Raw genomic sequence first — 21,883 nt, 5'->3', positions numbered from 1 at the left:
AGAGTGAATCTATATTCAGATAAAAGATATTGCATCTTATCCCAAATGGCTTAGTCGCTCTTACAGACAGTCTATATTTTTCCTCTAATAGAAAAAACTGTATATCAAAGAAAGAATAAAGAAGGTCGTTAAAAATCAGTTTCAACTTCGAAATATAGCAATGCATTTAATATAGCTTAATAATGAGTAATTATAGTAGGACTTCCGATTATTGTACTTTCTGTAAGAATGTACTGCGGCCCTAGATCAAAACCTACATGTAGGTTCCAAGACTCAGTTGAAGAGCAACTAAATTGACTACCAATGACTAGTCAATTGCGTAAAAGTTACAGAAGAATATACAGTATTTTTCAATGTGACTAAAAGAATTGAAACGTCCTAAGTCAATGAAAGTTTTTAAGATTAAAAATTCACAAAAATAATGTTGCACCGAGTTAAAAAGTAAATAGAAAAGGGTACTGAAGATAATTGTAAACCATAATAAATAAATTTATTTGAGCACTGAACAATGTAATGATAAGAATATTCAATTAGTCTACTTAATAATAAGTTCTTACATCTAATATGAAATAAAGTACTTCCTAAAGCTATATTTAAAAAATGAAGTTTTGAATAAGTTAGGCAATAGAGAGTTATTTCAAGTGAAGTCTGTTTCCCTTCGGAGTCGGGAGTCTTCCTGATCTGATTGTGGTGGATAGTACTGCGCTGTCATATCCTTCTGGCTTCTTTGTCTGAAATAGAGGATTTATAGTAATCGGGAGCATTTGATTGAGATTTCTATCGGGAGTTTTCTGTTATAAAGCCCCACCCACTGCGACCTAAATGATTTATTGAGGCGTGAAATGTCAGTATTATATAGATGACAGCTTATGGATTGTAGCTACTGAAAAGTATACTTGTCGTGTCTAACTTCTCATAAAAGGCTTTTATGTGTAATAACAGTAAATAAACGACTTTCTTTAAGGTAATTCAAAAATTAGGGCTGCTCAACTAACATCAGATTTATTAGTCGTAATGATATAACATATTTCACAATGAAATGGTCATATGGCATTAAATTATCAGTGCACCGCCGCCTTCCGGACAGTATTCTCCCGTTACATACAATACTGTCCACCACAGGACTGTAACACAGTACAGTGAGCTGTAAGAAGCTTATAGAAAGAAAAAAATAACGACAGCTGTATACGGACCAAAGATCTCCACGGTAGGAATCTAGTAAGCTAAACACTGCGCTAATCCCTTCCCTTCTATTTTCTTATAATATTTTCATGTCGAATGAGGCCAAATATGAATTTTTAGACTATTTCAGTTAATTAAATTTCAAACCACAGATTTTACTAGAACGTAATTTTGAACAATATATACAAGTTCGCGACATCGGGAAGCTCGAGGTTTCTGGAGCAACTTCTACTGCTTTCACCAATTGTTTCTTCTCTGTTGCTTCTGCGGGCATTTTAACGCAGCTACAGCCTCAGTCACCTGAAAAATGTCTCCTTTCCTATAAACCCATTCCGTACTCCCCATCTTAATCTTCATCATAATCTTCCTTCTGCTTGAAGTTGTACAGATTAACTCATTGAGAATATAGGTAATTTTAAGATTCGTTCGATTTTTGCATGGTATGCATTGCTAAACCCAGTCTCAATGCTACCGGAGAGTCACTCTTCGGGACAGTAAAGCAGCTCCATGGCAGACCATTGGCGCGTTAAGTGAACATACGAGGTGTAGTCGACGCTATGTTGACTCAATTCGTTCTTGTTGAAGTGTAAAACTTTTCTTTCACACATATTGCTGACTTTTATTGGAGCAGGGAGACTAATCAGTTCTCGCTAGTTCCATTCATTCCATTTGATGGTAGCGGTAGGGTTGAGCATCGAGTTCAGGAGATGTCACCGGCATAGGAGCTAAAGCGCCTTGATTCTCTGAATGCTACTGGTTCTATTATGCGATTCCCGAAGTGTCGACAAACTTTCGTTCTAAAAGAGTGGAGATCGCCCAAGACTATTGACTCGTTGAGTGGTGCGTACTGGTGTAATCGAAAAGACGTTAACATAATCAGAAGGGAGTCTTGTTATGTCCACTTTCCTTAAAGGTAAAGCATTTGTTTCACACACATTGCTGATTTTTTTTTTTGTAATTTAGTGAGTTCAGTAAGATCTGGTACTCTGATATTTCTGCGGTGGTCAGAGGCAGGAACGAGACAATTGTTGCTAAGCTCATGCAGGAAGCGCTTAAGATAATAGAAAATTGGTGAAGGGTAGAACTTACTGATTGGGAACCCTTCTAAGACTATTCTGGTCCCCTTTACTAGGAGAAGGGACACAGAGAGCTAAAAAAATGTTATAATTTTTGACAAAACTCTGGTCGTGTCGGGTGAGGCAAGTATCTGGGCGTTGTCTTAGACTTGAGACTCACTTGGAAAGCACATCTGTATCAAGTTCACTAAAAGCAAAACCGGCTTTTTGTGTTATTACTAGAACCTGTGGGATATGGAATTTTCGCCCAAAATGACCTTCTGGCACTATACACGGACAGTCATTCCAAGTATCACCTACGACGCGGTAGTGTGATGGAGAAAGGTTGTAAAATAGACGGCCATCAAGGCTCTAGCCAGGGTGCAGAGACTGGCCTGCCTGTTGATTACGGGGGCCCTTAGCAGTGCCTGGGAATCACCAAGGGTGCAGTTCGTGTGGCTAGGTTCAGGTAACATCTGTTCAAGATGAGGCTTATTAGCTCGGAACCGTTATGCAGTTTGTGTCAGGAAGAGGAGGAAACGACCTCTCACTTGTTGTTAGATTGCGTTGCAATCCAGTGGTTGCGCTATGAAACCTTTGGATCTTTGAGACTAAAGGAGATCGTAGCGCAAAAAGAACTAGTAGGGAAATCCCTCAACCTCTTTAGTAGGGGAGGTTTCGTCTATTTGATCCAAAGGGAAAGGCCGATAAGCCTCTTTTAGCTGCGGTGCCGTGGGGCATAGGTCCCGTCTCACTATCTTAATCTTAATCACTCATTTAAGGTGGATGATATTACGGTGCACCAAGTAGACCAAGTACTTAGTTCTTGGCTCTATCTTCAAATATTTGCATTTATTACTGTAAAACGGTTTGTTCGCCCCGAAGATAAGTTTGGATTTGAAACTGTTCGCGCCATCTTGCCAGCAAATGGTTCCCACCTAAACAGTTGACAAAACTGTAAAGAAGAAAAGAGAGAAGCTCAACCCAAGCGTCTTCCGCGTGGGTCAGACGCCATTATTGACCAGTCCAGCTAGTGATCACCATGTCGTACCGTCAATAGCTGTTTGCATTCCCCCGTCCTGAGCCCTGTATGAGTGTTAAGCCGTGTACCGTCCTTTCTCGGCGGTACCGTTTGACAGTTCTCCATCTCGCCTTTTTCTATTTCTCTCTCTCTCTCCTTATTCCAATTCTCGTAGTACGCGTTATTTTTCGTTAATCTTTTCCTTTGGTGTCGCCGCCAATATCTTATTTTTCTGCTATTTTGTAGTTTTATTTAGTTCTCAGTTCCCATGGTTTCAACCTTCCCCTTCTCTATCCTCTCTTACCCGTGGGGTTTTTCCGTCTGCTGTAGTTCAGTACGCCGCTGACTCTGTGCAAGTAAGTTTGTGCTCCTCAATTCCATACCGCTTCATAACGAGTCGACGTCTGGCCCTGCTCTGCATCAGATATAGTACGCGTCCGCTGGACCACCGCTTCCAGTACAGCTTTTCGTACTTCCGCAACGCTTCATCATCGGCTGCTTCCGGCCCTACGTCACTCGAGTCTGCCTGCTGGTGTACTTCTTACTGCATCTCAGCCTGCTACGAGTCACTTCCGTTGATATCTAGCACTTCGCTTCATCCGCATCTAGTGCATTGATTGTACTATTACCTCTTCCTTCATCCGCATCTAGAGCACTTGGTGCACTATTACCCTTCCCTCTTCCGCTTACATCACTTCCAATTCTAATACGCCTCTTTGGGCTTGAACCCCAATATTTCTTACGCTTCTAGGAGCTCAGCTACACATTACACACACACACATCTTTACACACTTGTTTACCTAAGCTCCTTAATAGTTCCTATTCCCTTCTACCGCTTAATTAGAGATCCTTCACCGCCTGGCGGATGCTGTGTGCGCTCGCTTCCGGTGCGTTAAAGGTAAGTGTTTTCTTGACCATTTTCATTACTAAATATTTTCTTTGTATTTATTTATCCCCCCCCCCGAGCACGTATCGACTTAAATTACGTTTACGTCATCTTCCCCTCTTCGCATCTGGGTGTAAGCCTCACGCGCTTACAATGAGACCGTAATATAATTTATGACCATTCTTTCCCTGCGTTATCCCCCAGTTATGTGTCCAGTACGAGATTTTATTATAATTATTTAATTTTTCCCTGTGGCAATTTCAAATTTGTCAGTTAGTGGTTTAATTGTACAGATTATGAATATTGTCAGTATAAGGCTAAGTCCAAATCCATGTTAAATTATTCAAGTATTAATCTGTGGTTTAATTATAAAGGGAACAAATATTAAAATACTGTACAGCCGAGCAGGTGTTAATGTAACTCTCTGTTTTAATTACGAAAGGACAAAACTGAAAGTCATTTAATTATCCTTAGGTGGTCTAGACCTCTCTAGTTATTATTATTATTATTATTATTATTTGTACAATTGATTTAAATGTAAATATAGAAATATTTTACTGTCTAAATCTTTTGGTATTTTGAGTGTTGGTGACAACCCTCACCCCTTTAGATTTCCCTTTTTATATATTCCTATATTTCATAAATATTGCTATGCCCTATTTCAAAAACATTCACGGTTTGTTGAATCTTTTTGTTACTACCACACAACCTTTAAACTAGTATGCTAAATTTCAACAAGAGCTTTAATAACCAACTGATTTTTTAAGGAGATGAAGAGCACAGCTTGTCAGACCTTCTAAGTTTTGTTGGAAACTTTTTTTTCTTTAAAAAAAAATGCATCATTCAAGGTAGTTGTGTCACCAAAACTAATTAAATGTGATCCTGAAACACAGGTCTTAAAAACGATTTATCAGATGCATAAAGAAACATTTATCTTTTACATGAGGTTACTTCAAATAGACTAAATGCTGTTCTTGTGACAATACTTCGTCAGATATTGTTTACCTAGATGTTTACTCACAGCGGACTCGGTTTTGGAGCTACTTCCGAAAAAAAATCAAGATTTTTAGTGCAAGCACCTAATACTTAAAATGAACCCATCAGAATACTACTCACATGCGATCAAACTTTTGTTTCCTCTTGACCAATCTGAAAGCGATGCAGACAATAACCAAGATGATAGGCACGATACATCCTCCAATTATGCCCCAGGTGATACCGGCAGCCTGTAGGGAATATTCCTCCTCACCTAGAACATAGTTCGCGAATTAATTTGTTATCAGAGTAAATATAGATATTGCAATAAAATCGAATTATACTCACCTAGTTTTGGAAACTACTAACCAAGGTTTAACAAGTAAACTCTCCCAAAAGCACCTATTACACTTGTTTTGGAACGTTTAATTTTACTCATTCGAAAGTAAGGATAGGAATTGATACACTTAAATTCGATATGTTACATTTTGGCCATAAACTATTGGAAATCCCAGTCTTTATAAGAAGCTTTTCAACAAAAGTGTGGTTGGAGGTAGGGTATCTGGCCAGTAGAGGTCCTACGAAGCCCTCATGGGTATTGAACTCTTGTGGCGTAACATTAAGTTTAACAAGTAAGCGCAGCTATCTAAACATAGTAACACCTAAGTCGCGAAATGGTGAGTGGAAAACCTAGACCAGAAACAGCATTGTTAAGACTATTCACCTAATTGAAAGGAAAACCTATGCCTTCAATCTTTACTCAGGAGTAAGACTGCAACTTGCAATAAACCTAGCAGTCCAGATGGTTTAAAAAGTGATAAAATTTGATTCAAAAGAAGGTTAATATTGTAAGATAAAATGGTTAAACTCGTCCAAAAAAGCAGTAAGTATTAATAAGAAAAAATTCATTCGCACGGAGAGTTACATTTATAAAATAATCATTCGTTAATCGAATAGGTTTGAATAATGCCCATAACTGATTAGTAACTAGTTTGGGAAACATTTAATAAAATTGAATTATTAAACGTTTTTGAACCAATTTTATTGTTACGTCCCCTAATGGCACCTATAATAAATATCAAATTTGCGCATCTGTGATATACCGTTTTGGAGTTACAATTAAAATGTGAGAAAACACGCTGATAAATGATCTGCATAAATAAAATTTAAAGTTTTAATGAAATAAATTTAATTCTACAATGTTAGAAATAGTAACACTTATTGTGCTTTGTAAATGATTTGACTAGTGAAAAATGATTAATGTATAACAGCTGCAAATAGTGCAGGAAATCGCAAGATTGAGGACTTTAGAAATCCCTCATCTTCTTTAAAGTAGTTGCGTTAGGACTAGAACTATCATTATTTGTATCAGATTAGTTCCAGAATAACAGGAGAGTCACTAGATAAGACAGAAGTGAAAAATAAATTATTTTTAGTTTCAAACAATGTAATTCGTATATATATATATATATATATATATATATATATATATATACATTTTTAAAAAATTAAATACTTGATACAAAAACAATATGTAGATACATTCTTAAATTTAGGCTTAACAACATATTAAAGATTACTCTAAGCTGAAATCTAATTGCCCTGTGGAATGGAAAATAAAATATCTAAATTATAACTCATTTCAATTAACATCGTCAAGTTTTTACATTTAGAGTCAGGTTTAGATTTTCCATTCCACATGGAGGGCCATCTTGCTGTCATTGAATTTTGTTTTATTATTTATTTTTTAGTTAAAAACAAAAGAGAACAGACGCCTTGAAATGTGGAATAGAGCAAAATCTATCCTTCCTCTGTAATTATTTATCAGTCAAATTACAGTAAAAACTAAAATTAAAATCTAAAATAATAATATTAAACTCGTGAACCATTTTAGCTGGAACCCATGGGTCCAATAATAAATTTAGAATATCAGTTACAAATAGTAATTACATTGTGTCTGGGTTATATATTGTTCAGCTGAAAAGACAATGAAATACGGTTAAAGCTGGCAAAATAAGTATTTGTACGCTTCACAAATTTAGAAATATTAGCGATTAATAACTCGGAGTTAATTGGAAATCTATTTATTTAATCAGTTATTTAATGTTCAATCCCTAACAAGAACTAATGCTTTTTTATATTTTTTTGTTGTGGGGGGGGGGGTGAACCTTATAATGCTAATGCCAGATGTTATAAGGTGAATGTAATTAGATTATCAAATTTCAGCTGAAATTAAGTCGCTGTAAGAAAAAGGCATTTTTACCGTTGATTACTCATCTAATGTTTAATTTAATATTTTTAGAGCAAAAAGAAGAGAGAAAGTTTGATTTTAACGTACGCTGTTTAAGAATCGAGAAATGGATGTCAGCAAAAACCTGGATGGATCCAAGATTTAGATCAATAGATACCAATGAAAGGAAGACACATTACCGATATTTGATGATTTATTAGTGCCTATGGGAACTGTTTTATTACATCAAATGCCGAAGAAATACTAGTGTTCTTGGATAAACAACTCTTTGAAACTTGTGAATCTAACTAATGCAATAATATGTGAATCTTTATAATTAGAATGTATTATTACTTTATTGTATTAGTTTTATCTTATGAAAATGAACTGTGTGAATTTGTGTCTAACACTTTTCAGTTAGTAACAGAACTTAAATCTCAGCAAGGACTACAGAAAATTTTAAATAATTTCTAAGTTTAGTGAAGTTTTGCTCTGATTGTTATATTGGATTTACTGGTACGGACAATTCAATAAATTAATAAGTGAAAGGTTTAAATAACATTTTTGAAAGACAGAAATAAATCAGGAATTAGGCCATATTTTTAGTCCATGCTAACTTTGCACGGTGATCATCAGGATAGACTACAATTTTTAACAGCAGGATTGATTGGACATTTAGACAAAGAATTGAAAATATTCTCTAAAAGTCACTCCAGCAACACTGGAAAAATCCATATTTTATAAATTCCTAAATTATGTGGCAATCCAACGACTTCAAACAAGACAGAATTTGAAATACAATTCAAAAAGGGATGTGTTCTATCATCTACACCTACACTGTGCTCTGAATCCTTTCAAAATGGCTTATTATCTTCAATTGAATCTAATGATTATTTTGGATTTTCGTTTGCTGTAGCAAATAGTTGACCAGGTTCATCAAAAGAGACAATAATAAAACTCACGACACTCAGTTGGCGAAATTGTTGCTAAAAATAGAATCCTAAGAGAGAAACTAGAAAATGTTGAATAATGATAAACAATTGTCCTTGTTAACATAAGTTTTTATTTATTTATTTTAACGCCGGAATCCTATTAGTCTGAGAGTCATTGTTTTGTGAAAAACCCAGTATAGACTTGTGGTATAATAATAGCGGGTTGATGCCATCGGCGTCATTGTGATCGTTCGGTTTACTGTTTACAAATGCAGATTATCCAGGGGCACGTGGAACTAACTGTTCCGGACGCGATCACATCACCCCCAAATTATTGAAAATATAAAAAAAACGACATTTGAGATATCTTCATTATTTATCTAACGGTTTGGGTAGCTCATGTATTTTTTAGTGTGGGATTAAATTCTTCTGCAGAAATCAGTCAGAATACAGAAGCTCTTTGTGTTTCCTAAAATAATATCCATACAAAAATTAGTTACAGAGAATTAGCTTGAAAAAAGATAAATTTCTGCTTTCTGACATACTATGTCTACAGTAGAATTTATTTTCATTCTTGAATAAGCTTTGAATAAACATTCCATAATATAATAATGAACTTACCTCAAATTTCCGTTTACTTTTCTTTTTTTAACAAATAAATTACATGTGCGAAGATTCTGGCAAATATATTTCAAATAATAAAAAATGGTACTTTGTTTTGTGTACAAAAAGAAATACTTATTTAAATAAACGTTTCTGAGTTACTGAAAGATATGAATCGCTCACATTTCAAATTTTAAAGTGTGCAAATACTTATTTTGCCAACTATACATGGGCTGAAGTTTAAAGTGGCAAATCATAGTCAACTTTCAATTAATTTTATAAAACTATTAAAAACATATTGTACTTTAAAGTTCAAATGATTGATTCTATCATCAAGTGGGTTAAATTATTCTGGTCAACGTGAAATTGTTTATTTGGAGTGTGATAGAGGTTCAATTTATCCATTTGAGGGGAAAAAATTCATTTTTTAACCGTCTATGAATCATTGAAAACTATGAAACAATGCTATCAAAAGCAAGCAGTTTTTCGTCAACAAAAGAAAGTTTTGTACAAAACTAAATTAAATGCTGAAAGAAAAGTAGGCGAACGTCGCAGAAAGTGGAGGTTTATGTTTATTTTGAAGGATAAATTTAGAAAAGTGTTTTAAGTTTAAACTTGGATCCAACACTAGAGTGCAAATATTTCAAGGTAGTTAACAGTTGTTGAAGGGGGATTTACACTTTTTAAAATTTTCCAAATTCTGAGATTCCTCAGATTTATTAATTTGATTCCTCGAAGGGACTGGTGATTGGAGGGTCTCATCCAGCACCACTGGGGGCACAATAGATCTATGTTGACCACAATGCAGGAGAAAAATTTGGCCTCTGCTCTTTTCCCCTTTGAGACTTTTTCCAAGGTGGGTGGTAATGACAACATATCGAATAGATAGGCTGTTCTTTTGCTTTTTTATGTTTTTTGGCACTCGAATATACTGAATTTAGGACCGGATAAATCACTAAAACTTAATATTTTGAGAGAGAGTGTGTGTATGAGAATTAAAATTGTAATAATATTCAGAAAATGTCCGTTTCAACGCTATTATTCCTTCGAGAGTCTTTTGATTTAGCCTGTTTTGATGGGGTAGTCGCAAAAACTGGACTATCCTCATTAGCAGGTAGATCCCAATCTTTATCCTCGAAATCTATATCTGGTCGACCGGGTAAAGGTTCATGAGTATCATAAGTGCGATCATAAATAAATGGTGTTCTAGTCTTCTGTGGTAAAGCCTGCGAAGTTACTGGATGTTCGTCTACTTTATCAGTCTCTAAGGGCGGGGTCGTTTTCTGTTGCAATAGGCTAGTGGACGCTGTGGGTGGTACATCGTTGTGTGGTTGGTATTTCCAACTGTTATTCGGTGTATTTCTCTTATGTTTCCTATAGTAAAACGCTCCAATACAGACCAGAATTATTATCAATGGCAGCAAAATGGCGCCTAGTACTAGCAAAGTGGATGCAAGCTGTTTGATGTCGTATTCCACATAACCTATAAATGTACAGAGATGGTTTTTAAAATAAAGATTTTTATTTGAAACCTTTTGATCCACACATTGGCGTTGTGTTGGGAAATTAGCACAGTTTGTTTTGGGTTTTACATTCTCTTGCCAATCTTTTTGTCAAGAAGAAATATTTAAATAGTGCGGGATTTTTATTTAGAGTTAATCGGAACTACACATTTCGTGGTCCCCTTAGTTCCAAAGAGTGTTAAGAAGTCTCTAAGTTCCCGACTGTCTGTTAAGTAAAGTAATTCCAATTTTTTCAGGCAGGTTTTACATCCAACTACCAAATTAGGTGTCCTGAACAGTGGCGGCTAGCAAACATACTTTGCTATAAATAATATTTATTTCATTAAATAAAATTCTAGCCTAGACCGGGAATCAAACCCAGTATCACATAACTTTCTCTCAGGGAAGGGATTAGCTCACTGGTTAGCGTACTAAATTGATTCCCACGCGGAGAACGCGAGTTCGAATCCTAGAAGCTTCTTACAGCTCACTGAGTTGAATAATGTTGTCTGTACGAGAGAACGCTGTCCGGAGGCCGGCAGTGTACTGAAAAAAACTCTGGGTGCCAAAGACCTCAGCTGTTGTGGCCTTAAATTTAAAAAAACAAAATCTCTTTGTTTTTTAAATTCCATTTTATCCAGTTATTATCACAATAAAATAATCAATGGGACTTTAAATTGTACAATATTTTGTTCCAATATTTAAGGAGATATGGTTTTAGTCAGTTAGCGTTTACGTTTTTCTTTAAATTCATAATTAAAATACTTCCACGTACTCGTATTTCGACACCAGTGGAGATCAAGGCACGAAGAAAACTAGTATTTAAATATTTGGAACTTACGAAAAGGAGAGTTTTTTCTACTAGGCCTATAAGAAGACGGTACAATAATCTTCTTTTGCAGTTTTGGGGTCAGAATTATCTTCTTGATTAGGTGTACCTATTGCACTAACTAGATGAACTACCTTTGGATTAAGATTGGAGCCAATATGTGGATCTTGCATTAGATAAAAAAATCAAATGGATTTTGTATTGTTGCAGAAGTACTTACGCAGGCATTCTGTGTATCCATATTCTCCTTCCAGCCACCTGCCTTTTGCAGAACATATGCGCCTCTTGTCGCCAACTAAAGTAAAACCTTGATTGCACTCAAACGTTATCTTCGAGTCTGGTGTGAAAAAGAAATTACTTTTTCTGCCATACCTGGGCGTTTCCAGGACTCCGCAGGATAGAACTTCAAAAGAAAGAAGGGAACAATGTATTCAATAGGCATATTCTGGCATATATTCAACTGGCATACATTCATGCCTTTTTACCCTATTCACATTTTATTTTATTAATGAGTATTTATTCCGCATCGTTCCCTGAATTTCTTTGTAGGAACTCGCTTCTAAACAGATACAGAGAAACACTTTCATTCACCTATATCGAACAGTTCTCACAAAAAACTATCCCATCAAAGCTATTGGAGCTCACAGATTTAACGGAAGAACACTTAAAAAAACAAATTATGCTGAATAAGATAAACCAATTTTTCCGGAATAAAATTTTAAATAAAAAATAAGTAAATCTTCATTTTAATCAAAAAAGAAAACTTTAACCAGCCAAAGTCTATTGCACTCAGTTCTAGAGAAGTAGAGGAAGTGATTGGTTGCAGATAAAAGTGGGCATAGCCGAGTTTCTTTGTTTGATCGTTAGTCAACTATGCACAAATCCACTTAGTGAAAAAGGTGTTTAAGGAAAATATACTTACGAAATTTGAGAATTCATTGTACCCTTTTTAATGAACTCTCTGTACCCATTTTGAACCCTTTTTATTTTCTCTTTATTTCTAGTAAGAGGAAGTATCGTAATCGTGCCAATCGTTAGAAATTGAGTTTTCATCAGAAACACAAGTGCCTTGAACACCAAAAAAAAAAATCTTTAGCGCATGGTCTGTAGTACGTTTGTTTAAGCAGAATAACTCTAAAACTAAAGAATCGCAGAATCTGAAAGTTGGTATTCTACTTTGATACTACTTTCGCTTCTAATTCTGAGGAATACTGAAAAAGCAACTAAACAAAAGCCACTTTTCACTTTTTCAAAGATGATACAAATGATTTTTCTAAACCTATACTATTTAATTACCTTAACCTCGACTACTTACCCAGTTTTATTTAAAATTTTATTTCGGACAAATCGGTCTATGGAGGAGTTTCAGAAAACTACAACTTTTTACATCCATTAAAAATAACCTTTTCAATGCCGCATATAGTGTATCATGTAATAAAGCATTCCTAGAATTCTAAATTTAAAGAAATCTGTTAACAATTTTTCTTTTGGAATTTTCTGAAACCTTTTTTTCGAAAAGACAATTTTAAGTGAGTTTGGTTTCTGAAGAATCCGATAATTTTTTGTATTATTTTTTCTATTTTTATTATTTAGTATTATTATTATTTTTTGTATTATTATTAATTATTACGAGTATTATTTGAGGACGAGTATGAGTATAGCTGGAAAGTAAAACTGTTGCAATTGTGCGTAAAACTTCACAGAAACAATACATTATAATCCTTTCTCTTTTTTTGGACGAAACTCAAAGCCAATTTTGTTTTCCAATAAATAAATTTAGTAATTGAAAATTTTGCGAGTATTCACCAGAAATTGTTTTAAATATTCATTGAGTGTTTCAGTAAGATTCAAAAGTACCTAAATTGCGAGTCAAGCCAAGGCTAAGACTAATTGTTGCAGAGTTTATTCTGAGCAGGTTGATGCTCTAACATTTCAATCTCCTATGACTGCAGTTAATGATCACTTCGGACAATTTTGCCTAATTTTATCACAGGCCAGTAGTACATAGAAAAAGTACCGAGCGGAAACAGGTCAAGAGTTTACAAAAGCTGAAGCCTGTTAGGTAAATGTTTACGGCACCTTTTATAAAATAAAAATTTGAAGTTTAAACTTCTTACCTCGCCTTTTATTCAACAATTTAATTTTAGAATATGAACTATAGAAATTCAATGTAGTTCTGGCCATCTCCTTGTCTAATGATACGGAATAGTCATATTTGCACTGGTAACAGTCGCTGCACAACGATTCTGCTGTCTGAATGTCCTTCGTCCTGTAAATCAGAGAAGAAGGGTCAATTGTAAATTTAAGTGATTGGACTGGGAAATTCTTATTTCGGAATGTAAAAAGTTGAGAGCTATACCTATTCGGTGGTATGATGTCTTGCGGGGTCTTTCTCCAGATAGGTGCAAATGTGCGGTTGGCATAATAACTAGCTGTGCGACCGTATTCCCTGACGAATAGTGGGTCGCCAATCATCTTGTCTGCCTTGTCCTCCAGCAGCCCTGAAAAAAACGTTATACTGTTGGTTAGGTAAGGCTCAAGAGAAGAAACTGATAGTGAAAGAAAATAAAAGTGATAGATGCGTGTGGAATGTAATTTTCTCAAAATCTGATTTTTTTTTTTTTAAATCGTAGTTGGCTTCTGTGATTCACATTTGAATTATTTACCTTCAAAGAATCTTTTTGCACAAAATAAGAATGAAATTATTGGCACAAAATGTTGATGACCCAGGCAGACTTTTCTAACTCTCATATAAACACCTCTAATAAACTTCAAGGTCAAGAGCTTAAATCGAACCCAATAGCACAAAATATTTTTGTTTTTGCTCAGATAAAGGAGCTTCATTTTATAATGAACTTAAAATAGACTTAAATCTAATTTGCTGATAGGAATGCAAATAAAAAAAAAAATTTCTTACAATTAATTGCAAACTCCTTGTGCAATCTCTCAAAGTCCTGCAAACTTCCAACGTTCACAATCTGACCATTTGGTAGGGTGAAGTCGTCAGTTGCATCGAAACTCCAGTTACCAAGTAAGCCTCGTGTTTGATTCTATAAATTAAAAATAATAATAATTTTACGAAGAATTATCAATGAATATTTTCAGAATTTTCTGGGCAACTTGGAGTGTCACAATTCAAATCACGAGAATAGCAACGGATTGGGTGACCTGAATAAAAATCTGGTTAAATTCCCAGGAATCTCTCCCAGTGCAACTAATGCAGTGAAAAAAAGGTACAAATAAAAAAAGGTGAAGTTTTTACATGTGATAAATAAAGTGTGTATAAAAGAAATTCACTGCTATTTCCGGACTGACCAAAGCTGGAAAATTTGGGCCATTTTTTATTACATTATTTCTAATTGGCATTAACGTTCCAAGAATTTGGTGTAGTGGTCACGAATGTGACTTTGAAAGTGGGAGATCTCCAGTTCGAATTCCACGCATAGCTATTTTTTATTTGTTAGAAAAGTAACTTAGTAGAAAAGTATGTGCTTCCGCCCCCGTCCACGACACCTAATCGGTGGTTGGACGTTAAGCCCCGCCTGGAAAAATAGGCGATTACTTAAATATACTTATATGTATATGATTATACAGGGTGATCCATTTACGCACCAATCGCTAATTACTTTTTAGGAAAGCGGAATTTCGAAAAAACCCACGAGGTAAACTATACGTTTTTTTTTGTCTAGTTTTAAAATTTTCCACCCCCGATGCTGTAACTTCATTTTTGGCGGAGTTACGGCTAAAAACCCGATTAAGGTTTCATAAGGACCACTGGTTTTGACAATGATTATGAAAACTACATAAAAAATTATGAAAAATGACATTAACCCCGATTCGATATCCCTAATATTAGTTGAGATATTTAAGATCAAAGTTACAATTTTATCTATTCGTGAACGGTTTTCGATATTTATTTTCCACCATAAATACACATTTTGGGAGCTTCTCTGACTGCAAAAAATGTTATTGGTGACGCAAAGTAAAAAAATAATAATAATTGAAGATTTTAAAGAATGCAATGGTTGTGGGAGAATCAGGATAAACTTGTTTTATCATCAAATAAAACCAATCATCACATCATTTTAATGCACCCAGTATGCAAGACTTCTTGACCTATGATTACAGTAAGAATATCTTGCCAGGGAGGGGCGGATGTCTGTCTAGTGGTCAAGAGCGTGGTTTTGAAAGTGGGAGATCCCCAGTTCGAATCCCGCGTATGCAGTCATTCTTATTACTTAAAAAATCATAATACTTTTTTAATAAAGTGTAGTCATACGCGGGATTCGAACTGGGGATCTCCTACTTACAAAACCACGCTCTTGATCACTAGATCAACAGTTTGCTAAGATATTCTTACCGTAATGTTAGGTCAAGAAGTCTTGCCTACTGGGTGCATTAAAATGATGAGATGATTGCTTATTTGATGATAAAACAAATTTATTCTGACTCACCCATAACCATTACATTACACTACATTTTTATAAATTTTCAATTATTATTATATTTGTTCTTTGAGTCTCAAATAATATTTTTTGCAGTCAGAGGACCAACCAAAACGTGTATTTCTGGAGGAAAATTAATATCGAAAACCGTTCACGAATAGATAAAATTGTAACTTTGATCTCAAATATCTCGACAAATATTAGGGATATCGAATCGGGGTTAATGTCATTTTTCATAATTTTTTATGTAGTTTTCATAATCATTGTCAAAACCAGTGGTCCTTATGAAACCCTAATTGGGTTTTAGCCGTAACTCCGCAAAAAATGAAGCTACAGCATCGGGGGTGGAAAATTTGAAAACTAGACCCAAAAAACATATAGTTTACTTCGTGAGTTTTTTCGAAATTTTGCTTTCCTAAAAAGTTATTTGCGATTAGTGCGTTTTAAATGGATCACCCTGTATACATTTACTTACGTATGTATATGTACTGTGTATGTTGTAATATCATTAACTTAATAAAAACTTTAGGAACTTACTCTATTGCTCTATTGTGATACTTACTATGTATTCCCAAGGTAGGTAAATTCTTGCAGCCATAAAGCCTTTCTTTTCCAAAACTTCCACTCCAACTCCAGACTGGAACATGATTATTATCTGTGACTGGTCAATTATGGCCAACGGCTGGTAAACGGTTACACCTAGCATTATTAAAAACAAAATATTATTATCATTTTATTAATTCATAAGATTAAAGTATGTCCGATGTAAAACGATATTTAAATTATGATGTTACAAGATCTGGAGAGGTAAAAAAAATTGAGCTAGCTAAGACTGAGAGAAAAGCGAAGAAACTTGTTTTGAGAACCTTTGGTTTGTTTTGGTTTTCTAATGGCGCGAGGTATGACTATTTCCTCAGTTTTAATATTAAAATTACAATATAAAATTATTTAGTTAATTTGCTTATTTCAAGCATTTTAAAAATGTAAAAAAGGCGATAAATATCCCAAGAATGTATGTAAGGCAATATTTTATATGCAACTTAAATAAAAGATTGATTCTAGCGCAAAAACTTAAACATATAGTTGGGAGTGGAGAAAGAAGGTAAGGAAAACAACCCTTTAAAGAATAGGCTAATATTTTTCAAAATTCGTAATTTATACCCTTAAAGCCCCCACAACCGACACTTAATAGACTACGGACTTCAAACGACCACTTGAAGTTGAGCTCTTAAGAGTAAGTCCTTGGGAAGAATGAAATTGGATTTGTTTTATTCCAAGTTCAGCTTTGGAAATTTTATCTTCTAGAGCAGTGTTTCTCAAGGGGAGCCATATGGCCTCCCAGTGGTCCACAGCGTATTTTAAGGGGGCCACAGAAAAAAAAGTAAAATCTGGGGAACCACGGAAACTTCTGTAGGGGCCACAAAAATTTTCACGAACAGTATTTGTAAAATATTGTTGTATAAATTATTTGTATTGTAAAAACAAACGTAGCAATTTAAATAGAAAAAAAAAATGAATATTTTCACGTCAATTTGTACATAGGGATATATTATGGCGCGCCATTACTCACACACAAAACAAAATTATAGCTAACAGTGCAAATATGCGCACATTGGCGCTGATCTGCTCCCAAAAATTAATTGAGCAATTAAAAATTAAAAAATTTGCTTTGCAAATTGATGAAACTACTTTACAGAGCAATGAAGATGATGACATATGTTCGATTTTTTAATGATAATCAACTTTGTGAGGAAATGCTTTTTGCCCAAAAACTCAAGACGGATACTAAAGGCGAAACAATATTGAAAGTAGTCAAAAAATATTTTATAGAAAATAATGTTCCTTTAAAAAATATTATTGCTTGTGCCACGGATGGTGCTGCAGCTATGGTGGGTAAATACAGAGGATTTATTGCTCATTTAAAAAGTGCTATTTCTGAAGAGTTTTGTATTCACTGCGTACTTCATCGCCAACATTTAGTTTCAATAAAATCAGTAAACTACATAAAATCAAAAGCACTTCAAGATCGCCTGTTTCAACAACTTTGAAGATTTTCAGCGTTTAGTAATGCATACAGAAGTTAGATGGTTATCGAAAGAAAATTGCCTGCGCCGTTTTGTTACACTTTGGGATAGCATTGTATCATTTTTACGAGATAAATCGATTGGAAAAGAAATTATTTTATTTATTTATATTTATATATATTTATTTATTGTGATATATTTTATTTTTCAGATATATTCGAAAAATTAAATTTATTAAATAAGGAGTTGCAAAGAAGAAACAGCAGTCTTATTTCTTCGAATGAATCTATTACTGCTTTTCTTCGAGAACTCCAACTATTTTGGCACAAAGTTGGACGACGTGTTCTGATACAGTTTCCATCATTAGCTACTCTTAATGCAGAATTGAAAGATGATGACATTATAGTATATGTTGAGCATTTGAAACAACTACATAATGATATGCAATACCGATTTAATGATTTGATAGAAATGGATGTGCCAAACTGGTTAGTAGATCCATTTGGAGTACACGCTACTGAAGTTGATACAGATATACAAGAAACACTTATTGAGCTACAATGCGATATTACAGCTCAAGCTAAATATAAATCTAATAAACAAAATTTCTGGATTTGTAATGAAATTGCTAGTAAGTTTCCCTTGCTTTGGGAAAAAGCAAATTTATTTTTTACAGCATTTCCCAATTCTTACCTGGTAGAATCTGCATTTAGTAGAGTGGTTTATTTATTATCAAAAGAACGAAATCGACTTGATATTGAAAAATGGGGAGACCTTCGTCTGTCACTGATAACTATGGAGCCAGATATAAGAAAATTGGCTAGTTTACATCAGGCGCAAGGATCTCACTAAATAAAACTTCTTAATGAGATCCTTGAGAAATTTTATAGAAAAAGATATAATTTATTACACTGCACATTTTTTTTTCTATATGTATATTGTATAAAACATAATAAAAAAATTATAAAATAAATTCATTTTTTTACAAGTGGGAAGGGAGCCACGCGTGAAATATATTTTTTTGGAGGGCCACGAGTAAAAAAAGGTTGAGAACCACTGTTCTAGAGCAGCGATGGGAAAACTTTTCCTGTAAAGGGCCACAAGAGGTCATTGGTTTATTACCGAGGGCCGCAGTATATACAGGGTGACCAGAGTTAAATGCTCCACCCACTTTTTTTTTAAACGGCGGGAAATTTCGAAAAAATAAAAAACACGTATTTAATCATTTTTAGTCTAGTTTATTTTCAGTGATTGACCCATTTTTTAAAACTCCTGTATCTCGAGATACAGCATCCAACTTTTGTTTCTCAAATGGAACGTTATAATTTTTTTTGCATATTTTTATAGTACTTGAGCTCCTAAAAAAAAAAAAAATTTTTTTTGAAATCGGTTAGGACTTCCAAAAGTTATAGTAATTTAAAATATGAAAAACAAATTTCAGTTTATTGTCAAAATTACGTTATTTTTTTTAAAGAATCTGTTCAAACTGGGTACAATCAACGGATAGGCAAGCCAAAACTCTGGACTACCACACTTTGCTTGTAGCAGCACTTATGGTGGCGAAGTCAATATCTAGGCAGGCTAGAGTTATTCGACATTCAGGTTGTTTTTTCTACAAACGTTTGGTGTGGAGTTTTAGGAAATCAACTAATCGGCCCATACTTCTACAGAGAGAACTTTACTGGTGCAAGGTATCTAACTTTTTTTTAAGAGACATTTTGCCAGTTCTGCTTGAAGATGTTCCTCTACAACGTCGGCTAGAAATGTATGTATTTTCAACAACATGGTTGCCCGGCACATAATGCAAGAGTAGTTCGAAGTTACCTGGACAGAAATTTCCATGAAAAGTGCTTAGGGACTCATTGTCCGATCCAATAGCCACCTCAATCTCCGGACTTAGCCCAAATGGACTATTTTTTGTGGGATATCTAAAAAATAAAGTGTACAGTAACCTTAATCCCATGGATTCAGTCGATGATCTGAAACTTCGAATAACTCTAGCCTGCCTAGATCTTGACTTCGCCACCATAAGTGCTGCTACAAGCAAAGCGTGGGAGTCCAGAGTTTTGGCTTGCCTATCCGTTGATTGTGCCCAGTTTGAACAGATTCTTTAAAAAAAATAACGTAATTTTGACAATAAACTGAAATTTGTTTTTCATATTTTAAATTACCATAACTTTTGAAAAACCTAGCCGATTTCAAAAAAATTTTTTTTTTGTTTTTTTTAGAAGCTCGAATACTATAAAAATATGCACAAAGAAATATAACGTTCCAATTGATAAAACAAAGTTGGTTGCTGTATCTCGAGATACAGGGGTTTAAAAAAATGGGTCAATCACTGAAAATAAACTAGACTAAAAATGATTAAATACGTGTTTTTTATTTTTTCGAAATTTCCCGCCGTTAAAAAAAAGTGGGTGGAGCATATAACTCTATAGAGGGTGAACCAGTAAGTATTGTCCATAGGCCTACTGTGTGTAGTACATCTGAAGTGGAGTTCAATGACGTATTGGCCAACTTCATATTTTCCACTGTTCTTGAGTGACGTCACTTTTAATTTTTTTTCTAAAATCATTACTTTTTTGCAATAAAAATGTTATTACTCAAAAAGTTTTAGTCCGAATTCAATTCTGATGACGCGATTAGAAAGACAGATAAATTTTCTAAAAATTGATACCATTTCGAAGCATATGTTATTCTCCAAACAGCCTCAATCTTCCTCCGGATGCTGGAAAAATAAAAGTAATAGAAATTTTTAAGAAAACTCATTAGGCCCTTATGTGATCATTATCCAACCTAGGTGCTGGCACTTTTTATAAAAGTTTCCTTGTTTAATGGGCTTTCAAACGGTATATCATTTTCCAGGATTCCTTTTATCTTTATATGAGAAATTACGTTTGTTTTGCTAGAAACACTCAAGAGTGTTAGTTATCAAGTTGTTTAATTCATTGAAAACTCTTTTAGATGGACCAGTAGTCAATTTTTAGAGTAGATTGTCTTAAAATAAGGAAGTCAAAGGTTACAAATTGCACTTTAAAAAAAAAATCTGATTTCTCTGAAATATTTGAGAAAATGTTAGGAAATATTTTTCGAACAAGTGCTATTTTTATAATTGAAGGTTAATTGGCTTAGTTTCAAATATGGTACAATAGAAAATTTTGATAGTACTTGTTTAAAATATTCCCTAACATTTTCTCAAATATTTCAGAGAGATTAGAATTTTTTTTTAATGTTTTTTAAGCAGGAAAATGCTTAAACGGCCCCCTGTTCTAGAGGATGGAAAGATGACTAGACAGAGGATAACCAAGTAATTGTAATTTCCGATGTCCGTATCCATTAGAGAAGCATTAAATTAAGCATTAAGCAATTAATTAACCATTAATGCTTAATGTTTAAAGAACCATTTTTCCCATGAGAATAACCAAACCCCTTGTCGATAAATCAACACAAAGACATTTTAAGATTTTTCAATAAAGTTTCACTGTTCAAATATTCGAAGATTAAAAGTAAAAGTACCTACCTTTGAAATGTTGCACCCTAAGTGATGGACGATCAAAATACCTTCTCTTACCGTCGGCGAACACATCCAGTCTGTAACGCCACTGGGCTTCCTTCGGCCTCAGTCTTACTTCAATAACATAGGACGAATTGTCTCTGGCTAGAATAAAAAATCAAAATGTGTTTTATTATTTACTGAAAATTGTTATTCTTTGTGACTTTGGGATGAAATTATAAAAGTTCAAATTTTATATTTTGTTTATGTCCTACCATGTAGACCAGTCAATAAAATTTTGATCAAATTCAGTAAAGTCACTTTTCTGTTAAATTTCAATAGTTTTTAAAGCATTTTTTTATTTTCTCCCCATTGATATACTTAGAATTTAATACCATTCTACATGCCATTAATTTACAAAAACGGGATGCCCAAAGAGAAGGGAACTTAGTATGACTCTCACAAAATCCGTCCATTTTCAGTCATTTCCAAAAACAAATGTGTGAATGAAAAATCAAATGACGTTCTCTTAAAAAGATCGAAGTTACATTCAGTTATTTTTTTGAAAATTAGAATTTTTCAGATGTAAGTGTGCTTCAATAGGGATCTCTATAATAAAACAGAAATTTTTGTACACGTCCCACCGCCCGAGCAGAATGAAAATTATAAAAGTAAAAAAACTAAAACTAAAACTGAAGGTACTGAA

The 21,883-nt window shown here is 34.2% G+C and overlaps 1 protein-coding gene across 4 annotated transcripts in view; it reads right to left on the bottom strand.

Moving 5' to 3' along the window:
• Positions 1–468: 468 nt before the first annotated feature.
• mesh (sushi domain containing 2 mesh) overlaps positions 469–21,883 on the bottom strand; it is a 74,481-nt gene continuing 53,066 nt past the window's right edge. For 3 of the 4 annotated variants that reach the window (XM_074137721.1, XM_074137722.1, XM_074137725.1), the window contains exons 15-21: positions 21,205–21,342; positions 16,223–16,359; positions 14,133–14,265; positions 13,575–13,716; positions 13,333–13,484; positions 11,436–11,618; positions 5,269–10,367 (exon numbers count right to left, since the gene is read on the bottom strand). In XM_074137721.1, coding sequence (XP_073993822.1) covers positions 9,898–10,367; positions 11,436–11,618; positions 13,333–13,484; positions 13,575–13,716; positions 14,133–14,265; positions 16,223–16,359; positions 21,205–21,342 — 1,355 coding nt within the window. In that variant the 3' untranslated portion in view covers positions 5,269–9,897. Of the gene's footprint in view, positions 732–5,260; positions 10,368–11,435; positions 11,619–13,332; positions 13,485–13,574; positions 13,717–14,132; positions 14,266–16,222; positions 16,360–21,204; positions 21,343–21,883 lie in introns of those variants that run through there. The other variant, XM_074137724.1, reaches the window with a different exon arrangement.

Source organism: Rhodnius prolixus, unplaced genomic scaffold, assembly GCF_049639745.1.
Source record: "Rhodnius prolixus isolate KJV_2025 unplaced genomic scaffold, Rpr scaffold_11, whole genome shotgun sequence".
NCBI lineage: Eukaryota > Metazoa > Arthropoda > Insecta > Hemiptera > Reduviidae > Rhodnius > Rhodnius prolixus.
This window is presented reverse-complemented; position numbering and strand designations above follow the sequence as displayed.